Source organism: Ipomoea triloba, chromosome 15 (assembly GCF_003576645.1).
Source record: "Ipomoea triloba cultivar NCNSP0323 chromosome 15, ASM357664v1".
Taxonomy (NCBI): Eukaryota; Viridiplantae; Streptophyta; class Magnoliopsida; order Solanales; family Convolvulaceae; genus Ipomoea; species Ipomoea triloba.
The window spans coordinates 6,364,714-6,384,939 of record NC_044930.1 but is presented as its reverse complement, the minus strand read 5'-3'; the positions used below and the strand labels follow the sequence as shown (position 1 = coordinate 6,384,939).

Below are 20,226 nucleotides of genomic sequence, written 5' to 3'. Positions count from 1 at the left end.
TGAAAAAAAAATAAATAAATAAAAGAGGTGTCAGGCGCGCCTGATGCGCCCTGCGGGTGCACGCGCCTGCTGGGCGCCTGTGCTGTGCGCCATACGCGCACAACACAACTTCTTCGATTTCCACATAAAATGTTAGTGTTCCAATATCTTGCATTTACAGAAGCATCTCTCCACTCTCTCTCTTCCAACTAGGCAAAGTACTGTTCCAAAAAACACCCATTCTTTACTGATGTAGATGCTCTAATAACATGATAGTGAGTCACTGCCACATAATCGATGTGTAATGTTAGTTGAATTTGTTAGTTTTTGTATTTGTTTTTATCAATTTTATAAAGGGTTTGTTTGATTATCATCGGTTAGCGATAGCGGGTTGTGTTAGCGGTTATCAAATAGCGGATTGTATTAGCGGGTTTGACCAGTGAAATGTATTAGCGGTTTGTAAAAAGATGTTTGGTATGAGTTTTTCTCTCTCTTGCATTCTCTCTCCACTATGTCATCATGTACTGTTCCGAAAACCCCATAAAATACACTGATGTTGATGTTCTTAGAGAAACCTCAATAGTAGGAGTTTTTTCTTTGTTTTTACATGTCTAAGTAGGAGGGAAAAGGGAAAAAAAATAAATCTAACAAAAAAGAAAAAAATAGAACAACGAATAGTAACGCGCCAAGCTGGGCGCAGATGTAGTCCAAATGCACGACCCATGCAGCATGCCTTCTCCATTTTTCTCGAGCCAATAAAAAACTCAACTTGTAGGAGAAAAATCCTACTAAAAAATCATCCCGACATTAATTAAAAATCCATTTAGTGATTTTTATTCTACACAAAATCATAAAATAGTCCCTATTGAGAATGCTCTAATATGTTCAAATCTTACTATAAGCATATATAATAATTATTTAATATATTAATTAATATGTAAATATCTCTTTGTAGTAGAGATGATGTTGACCTCAAATAGGTGAGTCTAAAAGTGAATTTTCTCAAAAACTTACTTTCAATTGAAATTTTTTATAGAAGAGTAAAATTTACCTTGATACCCTATTCCTATTCCAAATAAAAATAAAAATAAAAATAAAACATAAATATACAACTATCAAATCGCCTTAAAAAACCCTACTCGCAAATGACGTTTCCGAACTTTATTATTAGTTGAAGCATTGATTTGGCAATGAGGGTGACTATTGGGGTGATAATTGTAAAAATTAAAAGACAGGTTTATATGACTAATAGTCAACAATTGAGGGGCTAAACTGCAATATTCTTGAGAAAAGAAAGCACGAAACGGCGACGTTTACAAAGTGATATATAAACATCCTTTCCTTCTAAAGTTCTGTTTCCTGTTTCGTCAGACCGCCATAGCTCGGCTAACCCTAGTATCTTCAGCGAACAGCCGACCAGTGAAGCGTTCAGGAGTGCACTCATAATCTCCGACTTGGACCAATCGTCGGAAAAGGTTGCCGGAGAAGGCGTCGGCAAGGTTCCGACTAAGATAAGCTTCTCTGCGCCGAGCCGTTTCGTCTATTTCGCTAAGTTATTGTTTGGGTAATGAGTGGGTTATTGCGTTAATTTCTTCTTATTCTATGCTTCTTTTTAATTTATATATTGTGGAGTTTCCGGCGAATGGTTGGAGATAATGCTGTTGTAAAGTTTGAATCTTGGAATTTTAATAAAATTTTAAAGGGTGAAACTTGTCTGCGAATGGTTTTGTAATCAATGTTGTCTTACATAATGTGGGTTTTTTGCAGGTAATGATTTTTATTTTTTAAGGTTTGGATTTTGATTTTAAAAAAATTTGTTTTATAAGTTCAAACTATTTTGTGATAATGGTTTGTTGTTACTTGTTAGTGTTAGTTGTCTCACATAATGCACTGCTGTGTAGGTAATAGAGATCTGACCTCTAGAGCAAATGGCTACTTTTTCGAAGCCTGAAAATGCCTTGAAGCGTGCTGAAGGTTTGTCAAGTTAATTTAAAATATAAAAATTTGGTGCGGTGTTATCTTGCTCTGTTTAAATATTGTTGATGTTATCTTTTTCTGTTTAAATATTATTGAACTAATTCATTCTTATTTGATTCAGAGTAATAACTAGTCAATTTAGATATTTATTTACTAATGATAATGAAATGCAGTATCGTATTGAATACAGGGTATGCATTTAAGTGAGTCTAACATTGTTGAAGGCAATGCATGATATTTAAAGCCTACTTATTTCCTTGTATTTGGTGTAGTCCTGAGTTTAATATGTTGGTGCAGAGTTGATTAATGTTGGGCAAAAGCAAGAAGCGCTTCAAGTTCTTCATGATTTTATTACCTCAAGGAGGTACAGGGCATGGCAAAAGACGCATGAAAGAATAATGTTCAAGTATGTAGAGTTATGTGTTGACTTGAGAAGGGGAAGGTTTGCAAAGGATGGTCTGATTCAATATCGAATTGTCTGCCAACAAGTTAACATTAACTCTCTTGAGGAGGTGATAAAACATTTTATGCATCTTGCTTCCGAAAGAGCTGAATTGGCACGTAACCAGGCACAAGCTCTCGAAGAAGCTTTGGATGTGGAAGATTTGGAGGCTGATAAGAGGCCTGAAGATCTGATGTTGAGTTTTGTTAGTGGAGAGAAAGGAAAAGACAGATCTGATCGTGAACTTGTTACCCCCTGGTTTAAATTCTTGTGGGAAACATACAGAACTGTGCTGGAAATATTGCGAAACAATTCTAGACTTGAATCCTTGTATGCTGTAAGTTCCCCACTGCACTGCTACTAGTCACTATAATCAAAATAGTGGATATGTAAACATGACTTGAAATCTTTTGCTCATTGTTTTTTGGAATACAGTTATACTATTACAAAGGGTATCAAAAAATCCTAAAAAGTCAAAACTTTAGGGTCTTATGTTGTAGTTTGCTTTTTGCTGTCTTAAATGACTTACCATAGGCTATAAGATCATGATAACTACCTAGGCTGTTGGTGGTTATCTTAAGCTGTGTGCTCGATAAGATAAATCTGCTCCAGGAGTTGTGCTACTTCCAAAATTTGTGCCAAAGGAGGCATTTTGGTGCATGGGGGTGGGGGAGAGATTTGTGCGGTTAATTGGGTGTGTGAATATATATATAACACGTCAATCACTTGCATCTCTTTTGCATGTGAATAGTGTGTTCTATACAGTATGTGAAGTTAAAATATCATATTAGTTATTGTTTGTGATGCATTAGAGACTTGACCGTTTTCTTAACCCTATAATTGTAGATGACTGCACACCGTGCTTTCCAGTTTTGCAAGCAGTACAAACGCACAACAGAGTTTCGTCGTCTGTGTGAAATCATAAGAAACCATCTGGTTAATCTCAACAAGTATAGAGATCAAAGGGACCGCCCTGATCTGTCTGCTCCAGAAAGTTTGCAGTTGTATCTGGATACAAGATTTGAACAGCTAAAAGTTGCCACAGAACTTTGTCTATGGCAGGTTTGTATGATTTTCTATGGTGTTGTATATCAATTTAACAGATTTCTTGTATTAAAAAAATTATTCACTATTACTATCCTAGCAAGCCTCACTTTATGTTTGTGATTGTTATCGTTAAACTTCACTGCAGGAAGGTTTTCGTTCTATTGAAGACATATATGGATTGATGTGCTTGGTTAAGAAAACACCTAAACCATCTTTGATGGTTGTTTACTATGCCAAGCTTACTGAAATATTTTGGACATCATCCAGTCATCTCCATCATGCATATGCATGGCTCAAGCTTTTCTCACTCCAAAAAAGCTTTAATAAAAACTTAAGCCAGAAAGATTTACAGTTGATAGCATCCTCTGTTGTTTTAGCTGCACTTTCAGTGCCCCCATATGATCAGACATATGGTGCGTCTCATTTTGAGCTTGAGAATGTGAAAGAACAGAGATTAAGGGTGGCTAATCTGATTGGATTTGAAGTTGAAGGCAAAGCTGAGAGCAAAGAAGTGGTAATTTAAGTTTTACGTCTTATATGGCTATGCACTTCTTAATTCTTATGAACATGATGTGCATTTTCTATTAACTGATGGCTTCTATTTCCTATATTTTTCAGCTTTCCCGGGCATCTCTTCTGTCAGAATTGGTAAGCTACTTATGCAATTTTGACCTCTACAATGCTCTCTTGGCTTAAAAAAATAATCTGGACATAAGCCATGTGTCTTATTGATTGTGAGAGGCAATATATCTGAAAGGAAAAATTCCGTATCATATGTTAAACACTGAATTTTATTGTTTTTAAATTTTTTTTTTCTATGGTTCTGGTTATGTTCTGTAGGTGTCCAAAGGTGTAATGACATGTGTCACACAAGAGGTGAAAGATCTTTACCATATATTAGAATATGAGTTTCTTCCTCTGGATCTTTCAATGAAAGTACAACCTTTGTTGAGCAAAATCTCCAAACTTGGAGGTAAGATGTCCTCAGCTTCAAATGTCCCAGAACTACAGTTGTCCCAGTATGTTCCTGCGTTGGAAAAGCTTGCAACTTTAAGGTTGCTGCAGCAGGTGCACACCCTGTGTTATCTGTACGACACTCCATTGTAAGTGCTTTGGCTTGTGTATTGGGAAACTGAAATCTGCTCGTTTCCTTGATTTGTATCTTCAGGTATCTCAGGTGTATCAAACAATACAGATTGATAGCCTATCTAAAATGATCCCTTTCTTTGACTTTGTTGTTGTTGAGAAGATTTCTGTTGAAGCTGTAAAACACAACTTCATAGCCATGAAAGCTGATCATATGAAGGGTGCTGTATTTTTTGGAAAGCAGGTATACTTTTCTCTTTCTACCAGTAATTCCTATTACTGTGGCTTTTGTCATACTTAAGTGCTGGTCATTTTTTTGAATAAAGCTATATATTATCTGGTCATTTTTTGAATAAATTATATAATACATTTTTGCTGAGGAAAGGGTATTGGTGATATATATGCCTCTATATTTTTATATCCAGAGTATTGAATCTGAAGGACTTCGGAATCACTTATCCACTCTGACCGAGTCCCTAAGCAAGGTGAGAATAATGATTTATCCTCCCGTGATGAAAGCAGCAAAACTTGGGGAAGCACTCTCAGGTTTGACAGAGGTTGTTGAGAAGGAACATAAGAGACTTCTTGCTCGAAAGTCCTTAATTGAAAAACGCAAGGAAGAGCAAGAGCGTTTACTATTGGAAAAGGTATATTCTGTTTGATTGTTTTGAATTTAGCTCTACATTTCATAATTATACTTTCATCATACAAACTGTTGTTTCCATTGATTTAAAGGAACGTGAGGAAGAATCAAAGAGGTTAAAACTACAAAAGATAGCTGAAGAAGCTGAGCAGAAAAGGCTTGCAGCTGAGTTTGAGCAGAGAAAAAATCAGAGGATCCTGAGGGAAATTGAGGAGAGGGAACTTGAAGAGGCCCAAGCCTTGTTGGAAGAAACTCAAAAAGGTGCTAAGAAGAAGGGGAAGAAAGTACTTCCAGAGGGGGTGCGTACAAAATCTGGTCCTTTTTTTTTTTTCCTGTTATTTTCTTTTCCACTGGAGGGAAATCTGAATTGGTTTCTTTTGTTCTAGGAAAAAATAACTAAACAGACTGTGATGGAAATGGCCCTGAGTGAGCAACTCAGGGAGAAACAAGAAATGGAGAAAAAACTTGTGAAGCTTGCCAAAACTATGGATCATTTGGAGAGAGCTAAAAGAGAAGAGAATGCACCTCTTATAGAAGCTGCATATCAAGAGCATTTAGCTGATGAGGCTGCTCTTCATGAACGGGAGCAACAGGTTTGCATAGGAATGATCATGTTAATTTTGAACAACCATCAACCTCCAATCTTATCCTCTATGCCTTTGAAATCAATTTTTTGATAGGAAGGATGATATAATACTTGTTCTGATGTTCCTTTTGGACTTTTATTCATGAAGTAGTCTGGTTCCACTTTGTATTTTGCAGCAAGAGGTGGAACTAAGCAAACTACGACATGATGGTGATCTTGAATTGAAGAGGAGGCTGAGTCGGATGTTGGAAAATAAGGTGTGTATCTTCATCTGAATTTACTGACGCTGCAATAGACAAATGGATAAGCATTTGCAGTATATTCTTGACTTGCCATCTGTGTTGGCTATATTCTGAGGAAGCTTTATTAACCAATATATATAATTATATATATATTTTTTTCAGAAAATTTTTGAGGCTACAGTTGTCAGTCACAGGGAAGCTGAATTCAACAGACTGAGGAGGGAGAGACAGGAAAGAATGAACCAGATTATTGAGGCGAGGAAGCAGCAGAGGGAGGCTAGTAGAAAGATGATTTTCTTTTTGAGATCTGAGGAGGAGCGCCTCAAAAAGTTGCATGAAGAGGAGGAAGCTCGTAAGCGTGAAGGTACTCTTTTAGTCAGAAATCTGACTTTGGGTTAAGATCTGGCGCACTAGGTGTCTCTGAGCCTGCCATCTTTGAACTTAATTTGGATGAATTTTTCTAGTTTAACATTATGCTAAGCTAAATGCTCTGCATTTGTGACGTGCTTCAAACTGTTTCTTTTATTTCCATTTTCTTCTTATGGCTCTTTCTAATAGAGATGATCTTTGTGGAACTTGGCAGAAGCGGAGAGGCGTAAGAGAGAGGAAGCTGAACACAAGGCCAAATTGGATGAGATTGCAGAAAAACAGAGGCAACGAGAGTTGGAGCTGGAGGAGAAAGAAAGGAAAAGAAGAGAAGAGGTCTTGGGAAAACCCAAGGTTGTTCCAGCTGCTGGGCCAACACCCTTGACCGTATCACATCCTGCCGAAGCGGGTGCTACTGCTGGTCCCACCTCTCCTGCTCCTGCTGCTGCCGCTGCTGCGCCTGCAGCTTCTACCAAGTACGTGCCTAAGTTCAAACGGATGGCAATGGAAGGCGCAGGCCAGGCACCCCCTCCAGAAAGCGAGAGGAGGGGTGTTAACAGCGGTAGGTCAGATGACCGTGCGTCTGAGAGATGGGGTGGCAGCAGGCCAGATGACAGAGCACCCGATAGGTGGCGCGATGGTGATCGTGATCGTGATCGTAGGCCTGCGTTTGGAGGCTCTAAGCCCGGTACTTGGTCTTCCTCCAGGAGCCGAGGTGAAAGGTGAAGGTCTTTCTCGAGGATTTTGCAAGCAGATAGATGCCAGAGTATTTTTCATTAAGCACCATGGAATGATACTTGCTGAACAAAATCTTAAGTTGTTTGATTCTTTAATCCCAGATTTATCTATAGAGAGTTTTGGTAATATAAAGTGATTTGGAATTGGATGGTTCTTAATCTGTAATGGAGACTATTTTGTATTATAGCCTGATTGTGGTTAAGTGGTAAGATGCCAGAAAATGTTACTATAAGCAAATTTACAGAGGTGAGAGATGATGCTTAGAAATTGGCATTGGCAGTGACAAGTGAACATGAAAAGATAAACCGAGCACAATATGTATACGGTTAAACATTCTAATTGTTTGTGTTTTTATTAACATTTTTGTAAAACTAAAGGATTTTAATGTTTTATATTCATAAATTCATTTTCACCAATATCCACAATGTTTTTGACATATGAAATGCATTTCCATTTTTTTTTTAAATTTAGGCCAAAATTAAAAAAAAAAAAGGGTAGGAAATGCATCTTTGAATTTTTGATTTAGGTTATAATTTTGTAAAAAAATATTTCGGCTAGAACGTGTATCTGACTCAAGAAACGAGTTTTCAAAATTTTGATTAATTAGAAAATGGTCCCAATTATTTTCAAAAACTTTTGATTTATTACGAAACCACATTGAAATATTTCTCAATAAGTTTTAAAGATAAAATATTTCTAAAACAAGAAAACACTACACTCATGGAGCACTACTGCTAATAAATATTCTTTATAATAGTAAACAAATAATAATCGAATAACAAAATGATAATAATAGAATAATAAAAATAAAAAATACGGAGTATAAGAAAAAATGATTTTTTTATTAGCTAAATGTTCATCTCCTAAATTATCTCTTGACATTATAAACTAAAGTATCTTATCAATTCGGTATCATGAATTGGTTGATCCCACCAACTTGTAATAAAAAAACTTAGTGTCCAATCATATAGTGTCATGTCACATAAGAAAATTAATAGTGAAAAATTTCATAGAGATGAGTAACATTACTCCAAAAAGTTAATGACTTAATTTTTTTTTTTTTTTTAGAATAGTATCTTGAGTGTTTTCCTTAATTTATTAATTAACGCTAGTTAAAAATGTTAGCTTTCAACTTTGAATCATTCCTCTACCTCTCTATGTTTTTAGATCAAGTCATTAGACTATTCTTTTGTTTTTTCCATTTTATATTCAATTTATAGAGCGGAAAATGTTCCTTGTACTCTCAACTTTTATTCCCTCCCACAAAATGTTAATGTTTACATTTTTCTTGGGACCCGCAGGATGAAAATAACTAATCATTCATCGCCACGTCAGGGAGTAAAAGTGAGGGAGTAGAAAAATAGAGTACATGTAGTAGAACTCTTTATAGAGCTAAGAACATCTCCAATAGGGGGAGTGTGGATGATTTTTGCAGCTTTTATATCAATGTGAAAGAGAGAAGTTTGGAGAGAGAATGTTGAGTTCCTCGTGTAAGACTTGAATTTTATTTTTTTTTGTGGGACCCACTGTCCCATAAAAAACAACTTTCTCATCAATTGTGTGTTATGCACAATTGATGCATGCTTACTAGGCGCGTACTAAGCGCATTAGTTCTGTTACTTTTTCTTTTCTCCCTTTCTCTTCTCTTTTCCATGTCCTCTCACCCTAATCATCTATGTAAAAATCAACTAAAATCTCCATCTACCGAGGTTGCTCTAATATATTTTCACATTAATCAATGTTTTGTGATATACTTTTGTGTAATTAACTATTGCAAATAAAGAATAGTAATGAAGGAGAGGAGTAGTCTTGATTGAAAAAAATTGGCAACAAAATAAAATAATAAAATGGGTAGATGAAGATGTGAATTAATAAATCCCAAAACGACATGAAGTATATTGTGAAAAGTTGCGTGATGCCACGACTACCTAATAATGGCTCCACTTAGTTGAAACCCTCTCAGTGCTGTCTACCAAACCACCAAAAACTCAATTGAACCCATGGAGGAGTTAGTCACCAAATTATCTCCGATATGTTTCTAGTCTCCAAGTGGTTGAAATTTAGGTCAATCTCCACCACACATAAATACAACATCATATCATATATATGCACTTACATATATACCACAACTTCAAGGAATTCAAACCATATAGATTTAATTAATTTTATTATTATGAGTTTCGCTTTGTTCATCAACTCCATGCTGCACAGGCTGTTCTCAATTCCCAGGTTGCCTTTGCTATTCTACGCCGCGTCGTGGACCACCGTCTTGACCGTCACGGTGGCGCTCGCCTCCTTCACGCCGGAGCTGGCTTTCGTCTCCGCTATCACTCCGGCTTCCTCCTTCTCCGCGCCATGCGGCGCCGGAGGCTCGTCGTCGGTCAGGATTCCGTTGGACGTTCCGTCCGAGGTGTTCTGTTTTCCGGCGGAGCTGTTCAGGAAGTCGAAGATGGACCTGGTCGTGCCGCCGATCTTCGCGGCGGTCGTCGTGGCGGCCTCCGCTTATGTTGTCAAGGCTCTGTCCCTCTGGGAGTCTGCTGATCAAGGAGAACGACACTGATTTTTTTTTTTTTTTAAATTTTAATTTAAGAAATTATATTTTTTCTATAGAAGCTGAATTTTGATTGATTTCAATGTTATCTGAGTATGAATAGTTAGGACTCGGAATTTTCGTGTGAATTTGATATATAGTCAATATATATATGTATCTTGTAGTATTATAAAAAAAAGCTTGTTTTGAATGTTCTAAATTTCTACAGTAGTATATATACTACATAAAATTTCTAAAGTAGTATTATAAGTCTGCAGCTGTGTTTCCTGCCAAAATTGAAAATTCCATTGCTTGCAGAATAAAATGATTCAATACAGACTATTGTGAAAAGCTCGGGAAAAAGAAACAAACCGCTGCGTTTGCCGGGAGTCGAACCCGGGTCTATTGCTTGGAAGGCTATTATCCTAACCGTTGGACTACAAACGCTATTGATGTTTGGTGCTCTCGTATACCGTTGAAGTCTTGACACTTGGTGTGTAAGGACTACTGCAAAGTACGGATTTTTTACTGCGATGCTACGCTATGCCATTGATTTCTTATTGTAATGCTTATACAAAGAATTGATTATCTTCTTTCAACAAACAAGTAAATTAACGGAAAAACAAAAAGCTTTTCTCTGTTGCTCAACTTTGGCTTCCACCGCCGGCCTCCGGCCGGAGCTCTAATGGAGCTTTGAGCCGGCGGTTTTGGTCACCTTCTACGTTTACTCTCGCTCTTCTTCCGCCCCGACCACCGTCGCAGCTCCGTCCGCCTCCGACCACCGCCACAGATCTTCTTCTTCCGTTTTCTTTCCCTTTGAATAGAATAATAGTAGGTAGGTATTGGGGTTTGTGTTGGTAGTCTTGAACTCCCAACCCTACTTTGGCTTTACCACTTTTTATTTTCTCTATTATTGTGTTTTCCTCTCGTTACTTTCACGGGCTTTTTCCTCTCGTTACTTTCACGAGCTTTTCATTATCATTAGCATAAATCGTTTAGTTTGGTTTCGGCAAGTGTTGATCTTATCCTGGGCGAGCAAAAAAGAATGATGATGAAGACCGAGATCTTTGATGAAGCTTTAAGCTCCTTGAAGGAACATAGCTTCCTAGTTATGAAACAGTCTGCGATTCAAGTTTTCTATAGCATAGTTATAAAAGTTGTTTCTATGTCTGACTGTAAGGAATGGTTTACCATTTCATTGATCGTTGATGTAAACGTTTTATGTTATGAATTAATGGAATAGCTATGTTTATCTTCAAAAAAAAAAAAGAGAGTAAATTAACGGAGTAGAGCTAAGATCTTCGAACACCCACAATGCGAGTAATTATTTTACTCAAAATTCTGTAAAAAAAAAAATAGAAATTAATTTAGTAGGAAACAATAACATCTGCAAAAATCTAACAAAATTTTAGTAAAGAAAAGTATGTGCATTGTGCACATATTGCTTTTGGGTTGGCATATTGTACCAGAATTTCAAGGTTTGCAGCAAGTAGAGAGATAGAGAGTAAATGTGTGCAAATGTAGAGAAAGAGTTAAACTGTGAGCAATTTATCAAAGCGAGAAGTCAAATCTTAAACTCAGACATTTCAAATTTTCTGCACTCTGGCAACAATATCGATAACGAGCAAGAGAAGCAGAAAAGAAGTTAGAATTGACTTAACCCAGTTCTTCAAGACTGCCATTGCAACTGCGTTAATATCGACAACGAGCAAGAGAAGCAGAAAAGAAGTTAGAATTGACTTAACCCAGTTCTTCGAGACTTCCATTGCAACTGCGTTTTCATGCTCGCCTTTCTCATTCTCCCACGGATATGGAATCAGAGATAAAGAAATGGAAGATTGGCTCTTTCAAAAAAAAAAATGAATAAAGAAATACAAAAAGAGAAAGAGCACATGGTACCAGAAGGAAAGTAAAACTAAAGGAAAAAGTTCAAATAAGATCCAAAGTGAACCGCATAGTACAATTGACCTCCCAAAATAAAAAAAAACTGTGTAAGTCCTCTAAACTGGTAAAATAAATCAATTAAGTCCATTTGTTCCCAACCCAGCCGGTAAACGCTTAGTTGCTGCTAATGTGGATAATGCTTTACACTATCTATGTCGCACACACTCAGATTGAATTAAACTCTAATTCTCTTCTCCTCTATCGTCAATCTCTCTATCTCGCTTATGCTCTCTCACTCTCTCAACTCACAACACATACATAATTTGTTTTTTCTCGCATCCGGGAGCTTAATTGATCAATCATCACACTCGATTTTTTCGGATTCTCTCAGTTGCTGATCAAGAAATGTCTTCTTCTTGTCAGAGTGGGTCACCATTTTCCTCGAGTTCTTTAAGACCAAATCTCCATTATGAGCCAACAATATATTGTCGTTGTGGGTTAAAAGCTCCATTGTGTCGTACATGAGATAATGTGCAAATTTTTTTAAGTGTCAGATATAATGTTTGCACTTTTCTATATCATATAAGAATGGGATTAGAATTAATACCCGTTTTGGTCCTTTGACTATTAGGATTTCACCACTTTGATCTTTGATTTTTAAACTTGCTCAATTCCATCTCCAACTATGCAACCAGATACATTTGATTGTTTGCATCCCTGCCTACAACACTTAATATTTTTCCTTTCAACTTACTCTTTAAAAAACATCCATCTAAGCCAAATACTTTTCTACATCCTTGTGCAAACCCACTCTTTAATGCTCCAAAGCATACATAAATTCTTTGAAATGTGCAAGGAGCATTTTCTACAACTCTATTTGTTTTTATGATTACAGTTCTCCTAGATTTGAGTTCAAGCATTCATGAGCATAATCTCTTAATCTTTTAAACTGATCATCAAAACCAACATTCACTTTCTTCACAATTGCCCTGATTGCCCTCCTAACCATGCTAACTGTAAAAGTGACTTTGAGCTCTGACTCAATACGCTTCTTCAACTCAACAATACGGATTGTTGGGTTTGCAATGACTTTATCTTCGTACTTTTTCTCTAGCAAGTTCTGGCTCACTATTCCTAAGTTCACTTTAGTGTTGCATCTATGATCATTAGTTATTCTTCTAAGTTGAAAATAACGATACCTTTTATCCCAATGACTACAACACCAGAAAGGGCAGTTCTCTATACACTTAACTCGATCTGATTCTATTTGGCTCATTCTTAGTAAATTTAAGGTTTCTCTTTGTGTACACGACATAACTAATTATAGCTTGTTTAAATTGGTTGCTATCTTCAAACAACAAACCTACTTCTAGAATTGGTGGATAAACTTTTGGATTATATGATGGGAACTTAACCTTATTAGAATGATCACCAACATCATTCAAATTATCCTCACTACCTGTTTCATAACCCGGTGGGTCATCGGAATCATAATGTTCACAAAATGCAGCCCTATCTTCACATCCACTATCACCTCCAGTTTGTGGTCTGTCTTCAAATCTATTGTCACCTCCAGCTTGTTGCCTATCTTCATCATTGTCTGTATTTTCAGCCCCATCAATGTCTTCTTCAATTTGTTGCTTGCTAGTCCTCCTAACTTCCCTTACTTCTTCATCATCATCTGACAGAAAAGGCTCAATATTGTCTTCTGCATGTGACTGCATCAGTCTCATGTCATAAATGTATATTTACGTATGGAATATATAATTTTAGAATTTCTTTAAGTTGTACTTTGATGGTTTTTGGAACGTACTAGCCCTATTACTAAAGTGATAATTTAAGGGTAAAATAGGGATGGAACCAATATATGGTAAAATATAAAATGAGATGTTGAGTTACAACTTACAAGTGTCATTATTTCCCCTCAAGTAATATAGATGAGATACAATCTCATACGAGTTATTATAGGGTATGTGAGTGATAATTGATGAAATGTCATGATGTCCCCTTTGTGCCCCTCTTGTTCTCCTTTGGCCTTGACTCTATGCCCCAACAATTTCATTGAACAATTCATATAAAACCAATATAGCTATCAATTAACATTCTGAGCAGCAGTCTTTGAAGAGAATAAACATGGATTGTTTATCATCTTCAGAGAGTTTGAAAAAGCCTAAGATTGAACCCAAGGCATGATAGCCTTGGTTGTTTTGTTTTTCATTTACTTCAGTTCTTCTTAGTTTGACTGGGACTAATATAATGCTTAACAGATGGATTAATTAACTCATATTTTTTTAAGGGAAACTGTAAAGAGGAAAAACTAAAAAATGCACTAATTAACTCATGTTTTTTTTTCTTTTTTTACAAAATGACAAAATTGCTATATATGTAGACAAAAAATATATGTTCCATACAAATTATTTAAGATAACAATTGATTCCTATAACTGAGTTGTTAGAGAACAAGTACATTTGCCCAATTTATAAAAATCATAAATAATGATATATAAAATCTCCAAAGTTACAACACCGCATGCATAGATCTACACATTAGCTATTAATTTGAGCAATTATTTGCTCAAACTCAAGCAATGATAACATTAAAAAACATAAATGATCCAAAACATATCTTCAATTGCACTATATATAATATTTGATGTTCTAATTTAAATAATTATATATTAATCCAAATATTTTTAATATATTATAATAAATCCATTCCGTGCATCACACGGGCGAAAATACTAGTTCATATAAAACCAATATAGCTATCAATTAACTAGTAGAGATTAGTCTGCTAATAGTAAACGTTTGAAATTTTATTTAATTATTAAATACAAAGACATTTCAATATTTTTTTTAATACAAATTAGATTAAATTGCTATATTTTTATGTTTTTTTTTTTTGAAGAAATTCATAATTGAAGTTCGAAATGTCATTGTATTTAACGATATTTAAACTGTTTTGTTGATAAAGGACAAAAAATGATCATGCCACAATAATAGTAGGACCAAAAGTGAATGTTCTGATAAAAAATAATTTAAAGTGGACAACCACCTATAAATTTAGAATCAAAAATGAAATTAACTCAATTATTAATTAGGTGAATTCTTTTCTATTCATAACAAAGTTGACAATTAATAAATATAAAATTTTTTATTATCATGTAAAAAATAACATTAAAATGTTTAAATTTTAAAAATAACTTATGGAAGGAAGATTTATCACGTAAAATGTTCTCGTAAATAACTAAGATGAGAAAATGACAATAACTAAGAATTGTATAAACAATAAGGATTTATAACTTTGTTTAATGATTTTAAGCGTTGATTTCGTTGTCGTTCAGCGGTTAGGATATCTGGCTGTCACCCAGGGGACCCGGGTTCGATTCTCGGCAACGGAAATAAATGATATATATGGTTAAAAAACATCAACTGTCAAATAGAGTAAATTGTGTTTTTTTTTTTTTTGTTTTTTTGTTTTTTTTGTTTTTTTAAATTACGCTTAATATAAAATGACGTTTTTTTCATGGTCCACCATGCAAGGTAGATCCAGTCCACAATATAATTTGCGATAATATTTAATAAGTGCAATAATTCTTTATATTTATTAGCGACTGATATTGTTACAATTTAATTAATAAGATAAAAATATGATAGATATTAAAATATGATTTAAAAATTGTTAGCTATATTTATGTGTTCTCTCTTTGCAGCTAGAGTGAAGAGGAGAAAAGTTAAAGATTTTTTACTATGTTGACTCTCCAAAATGTTTATCTCCGATCCTCAATAAAAGGTAACAAAAAATGGTAACTTATAAACATCCAAATAACTTGTATCTTATATTTCACAAAATGTCTTTGAAATTTGATTCCGTCTTCTAACTTTAATCCACCTTTGATGTTTTTGCATCGACATACAATTTGATTCTTTAAATTTTTATATAATATATTAATATTATATTCTTATCATATAGTCAAATTCAACTTAACACTAACATTAGAAATTAAATAAAATTGATTAAAGATTACTTATATGTTAGTTTGTTAATATTAAATCTACGAATTGAACGAAAGATTTATTGCGTAACATGTTTTCATCCATGTGTTGGTAATTAACTAAAATAAATTATTTTCAAAAAAAAAAAAAACACATAAATTATTTAAGCAAAACTATCGGTTAAGTATAATTATTTAGGCAGCAGTATCGTCATTCCGTTGTCGTCCAGCGGTTAGGATATCTGGCTTTCACCCAGGAGACCCGGGTTCGATTCCCGACAACGGAAAAATCCTTTTGATGTATTACGAGGAGAGATTGGAGTGATACATAGCGTGGCTCTAATAAATATAAATAAACAAAAATATATACTTATTTTAGTCACCATGGTCCATAATCAACAATTTTTATTTTAGTCACCATGGTTCATAATCAAAAATTTTCAAAATTAGTAGTACGGTTACGTTTTGCTTTTGTAATTTACTTCAACGTACTGTCTATCACTCTACGCCCGTTACGTTTTGCTTTTGTAATTTACTCCAACGTACTGTCTATCACTCTACATCCGTATAATGCCTCCGAGAAGCTGAACTCTTCCTTTTTCACATCACCATCAAACTCCCTGCTGCTATTGTCGCTCCAAACGCAACCATTTCAGCTTCTTCTTCAATTCTTTTTGATATGTGCTCTTGGCGTGCATGAGTATTACTATGAACCATGCATAAGCAAAGCTATACTGCCATAGTTCTAATATGCATGGTATCAACCTTAAGTCCTTAATAACCTTAGCTTTTTTCTTGTTATTATGAAATCTTCAATAAAAAAAATGGTCATCCACCAAATTAATAAGAATTATAGTAGTATTATAAAACATCCCTTATTGAAATTGAAGTATAAATTGTTATTTACTAATATATTTTTTGTTGGGAAAATTTGCAATTGTACTTGATTATTTTTTTCAAGTTCAATTATACTTGATTATATATTTTTTTCAATTATACTTGTACCAAATTAAATTCTTTTTTTCAATAAAAAGAATTTAATTTGGTACAAGTTGTAATATGGGATAAGAATCCCAACAATTATATTCAAAAGCAGTTATGGTTTTGTAGTCCAACTCTGTGACGTTATACACATTTTGAGAATTGGTGGGCATGGAGAAATCCAACTCTTCCTCTTTCACACCATCAAACTCACGCCCACTGTTCAGTCTGCCCGACGGTTGGGGTGTTGAAGAAATCCCTCGCTCCTATGGCTCCAAATTTGACAAGGTTAATTTCATTATTTTCTGTATCATTATATTGTTTCTTCTTCAATTCTCATCTCCATCTTCAATGGAAAATGTTAATTGGGACTATAATTTTACAGTTCCAATTCACAAAATTAAAGTCTAAAAGTTAGACAATTCAGTGATGATTGATGCAAATTATGTGTTGATGCAGTATTACTTAGAGCCGGAGACTGGAAAAAAGTTCAGATCATTGAGAGAAGTGGAGAGGCACCTGAACGGAGAAACCGTTACTCGCAGACAAAAATCCACTGAACTCATTGCATCTAATCCTCCAGAGGTGATTTTATTGTATCATATGATGCAAGTTGACTAGGCTTATTAAGTAGTTTGATTGACTGAATAACTAGAATTTGTTTATAATCAACTGTTGTATCTTATACCTGTATTGATGGGATACAAGATATACACTATTTTGCAGATAGAAGAGTGGTTTGAGAGGCCTCCATCGAAGGTGAATTGGGGTATTGCTAGTCCTAAAGGGGATGCTTGGAATCCTATGGTTGATGATACATTGATCTCGGATGCCGTGAAGCGACAATGGAGGAAGAGGTTTGTGTCGGCCATGAACAATGAGAGCTCTGCTGTTATCCCAACAGAGAGACCGATATTAACGGAACAGCAGCCGCAAATAACGGAAAACATTGAACAAACTCAATCTGGGGAAGGCGGAAGGCAAGACGAAGGAGGACTAAGGCGTTCTTCTCGCACAAAGAAAGTAGCATATCATCACCAGGATTTCGTCTATCTCTAGATGACTTTTTAAGGTTTTTGTTTTTTGTTTTTCTTTAATATTGTTTAGTGGTTGATTGTAGATGATTATTATGTTAATTCAGGTCATTTTCATATAAATTATTGTTGTAAAAAATAAGAATACTTGATAGAGTCATGGGTCCCCGGCATCCATTTTATTGGGAAAGTGTTGGTCCAAAATTTTTAATTTTTAATTTTAATGTTTATTATTAAAAAATTATTTTAAATGTTAACTCACCATCCACATAAGCAGACAACCTGATGAAATGGAAGGTAACTGCCATCAGGTGAAATTATTTGGAGTTCAGTGAAATTATTTGGAGTGTTTAGTGGCCTAATTGTACTTTTTTTTTTGTTCAGTGACCTAATTGCACGATACACATTCACACACAATTTTATTCAAAAATTTAATTTGAATATTAATTTAAGTTAAGTTAGAGCCAACTAATTCACCAGTAATTCAATCACGCCTTGCGGCAGATGCAACTTTTTTTTTTTTTAGTATAACCCAGGGTCTCCACCGTCAGACACAGCTGGCTACCCAAAGCCAAGGATCGAAATTTATCTATGAATATAGTTTTCCTATTTAGGCAAACTATTTATTTCTTCACATTAAACTTACCAATTCACTGCTCAATTTTACAATTTATGTTTTTCCTATTTAGTTACATACATGAATGATCACACCATGCACATAAGGAATGTTAATTAAGAGGTGTTTGCATGCATTTACATCAACGGCTAAATATTAAGTAATGGTGAAAAATAATACCATGTACCGTTGCTTCAACGGCTTAATATTAAGTAATGGTGAATTCATGCTTATTTATAGAAAATCATGATGTCGTTTTTTTTTAGTACTACAATCTAACCCTAAACATAGTATCTGCTCAAACAACATGATAATGCCAACATCCTTGATTGGGATGGGACTTGAACCTGAGACCTTCCATTTGGAATGGTAACAGTGATGCCATCAGACCACAAGGTACTTGACCCAATGGCTAGATGTTAATTAAGTAAATACTAGCGAATAATTCAGGCAATATTTTGATTTCTCCTCCCCCCACACATTTATATCAAAGTCCCCTTCACTCAATGAATATGTGGTCAAAAGCATCTTTGATTCGATAGCACTTAGGTTAGTGGTCTATCTTGTAATGTGAATCACGATCCACCATATAACAATTCGTATTATATGAGAATTAATATAAACTATTTTGGGTTACAAGAATTTTATTTTGAGTTCTATATTCTAGATTTAAAAAAAATATCAATTTTAATGTTAAGCTATATCTATTTAATCGTGCAATCCATGTGTGGATTCTTGAAATCCATTGCATTATAAAAAAGAGCAGCATTAAAAGTCTAAATTATGCATTTATTGTATATATTTTTCTATCTTATGTAATTAAAATAGATATCGAGTGAATTCACTGAATTGTGTGTGTGTGTGTTTTTTTTTTTTTTTTAAATTAATGCCTTTTGTATTATTTAATCACGTTGAATTTTCATTATCCCAATTAGTTTTTATGTGATTTATCTATATAATTGGGATAGATAGATATCACATTCCTCACCAGTTAGATAGATATCACTAACCCAATCGTGTGTACGTTTAGCGCACTTCTCGCACCCAGTTGGCACGTGCATTGCACGCTCCAACTGAGCGCTAAAAAGCCAGTTAAAAAAAATTAAATTTGCATTTTTCTTCCCTTTTTTTTTTCTTCCCTTTACCTCAGCCTTCTTCATTCCATTTGGCATTTAAAATCTCTGCACAAAAATCGAACAGATGGGTTTGCTCTAAAAGATCTTTCGCTTTGGAAATGTATAAATATGGGCTTTATGGTTTGAGCCACATTAGGGTCTAGGCTATAGTAGTGAGGTTTTGGAGAGGGAAGGCACGACCACGCTTATGTTTGGCTTTGGATTGTGTTGAAGCAATGGACATCGATCACTTTTCACACCTAACTATTAAAGCAACAGTCTAATTTTTTCAAATAAGTGTGGTCCAAACGCACAAAAAATGCACGCTCACCAATAAATGCATTGCGATGTTTTTAAAACGTTAACTGAGATCCTACCCAATTATACACAAGCGAAGTGCTTCTCATGTTTAAAAATAGGAGATCCTTAAGATGATGTGTCTTTAGGGTTACTATGGACATCTGATCTATCACTTCCCACAAGATGACTGATACTATGTGCATAGAAAATATCTTTTTATATGTTACTTGGATCTTAATCTCCTTCAATTTTTCAATCACTCTTATTTTCATATTTCTCTCTATATGAACTATCTATAATTTATTAGAAATTGAAGGGGCAAGGATTTCAATTTATAGTTGAAAATCGATGTAAATTAAATGCAAACACCTCTTGATTAACATTCCTTATGTGTGTGGTGTGATAATGGATCCTACATGTAACTAAATAGGAAAAACATAAATTGTAATATTGAGCAATGGATTGGTAAGTTTATAATGTGAATAAATGATGAATAGTTTACCTAAATAGAGAAACACTATTCATAGATAAATTTTCATATGTTAATATATTAAAGTGATTTACTTAATTACTAGTGGATTAGCTGCCTCAAATCGAATTAATATTTAAATTTGTGAGCATATATATCTATGATTACTAGTATTTTCTATGTGTGATGCACAAAAA

General features: G+C 34.6%; 2 protein-coding genes and 2 non-coding genes across 5 annotated transcripts; 3 read left to right on the top strand and 1 right to left on the bottom strand.

Moving 5' to 3' along the window:
- Window positions 1-1,343: 1,343 nt before the first annotated feature.
- On the top strand, window positions 1,344-7,445 carry LOC116006515 (eukaryotic translation initiation factor 3 subunit A-like). 2 transcript variants are annotated; one of them, XM_031246926.1, is made up of 14 exons: window positions 1,344-1,543; window positions 1,881-1,953; window positions 2,254-2,735; window positions 3,245-3,460; window positions 3,591-3,959; window positions 4,064-4,093; window positions 4,286-4,513; window positions 4,614-4,775; window positions 4,957-5,178; window positions 5,267-5,473; window positions 5,561-5,767; window positions 5,937-6,017; window positions 6,165-6,366; window positions 6,586-7,445. In XM_031246926.1, the coding sequence occupies exons 2-14, from the start codon at window positions 1,908-1,910 to the stop codon at window positions 7,092-7,094; spliced, it is 2,961 nt and encodes a 986-aa protein (XP_031102786.1). In that variant the 5' UTR covers window positions 1,344-1,543; window positions 1,881-1,907; the 3' UTR covers window positions 7,095-7,445. The 2 variants fall into 2 exon arrangements, with proteins under 2 accessions (XP_031102786.1, XP_031102787.1); XM_031246927.1 differs by lacking the exon at window positions 1,344-1,543 and adding an exon at window positions 1,591-1,768.
- A 1,595-nt stretch (window positions 7,446-9,040) lies between these two features.
- On the top strand, window positions 9,041-9,856 carry LOC116007384. The gene has a single exon (XM_031248045.1). It carries the CDS (start codon window positions 9,139-9,141, stop codon window positions 9,664-9,666), a length of 528 nt encoding a protein of 175 aa, XP_031103905.1. The 5' UTR covers window positions 9,041-9,138; the 3' UTR covers window positions 9,667-9,856.
- A 155-nt stretch (window positions 9,857-10,011) lies between these two features.
- TRNAG-UCC lies at window positions 10,012-10,083 on the bottom strand. The gene has a single exon. It is a non-coding gene; the product is annotated as a tRNA-Gly (tRNA).
- A 5,646-nt stretch (window positions 10,084-15,729) lies between these two features.
- On the top strand, window positions 15,730-15,801 carry TRNAE-UUC. The gene has a single exon. It is a non-coding gene; the product is annotated as a tRNA-Glu (tRNA).
- Window positions 15,802-20,226: the final 4,425 nt, after the last annotated feature.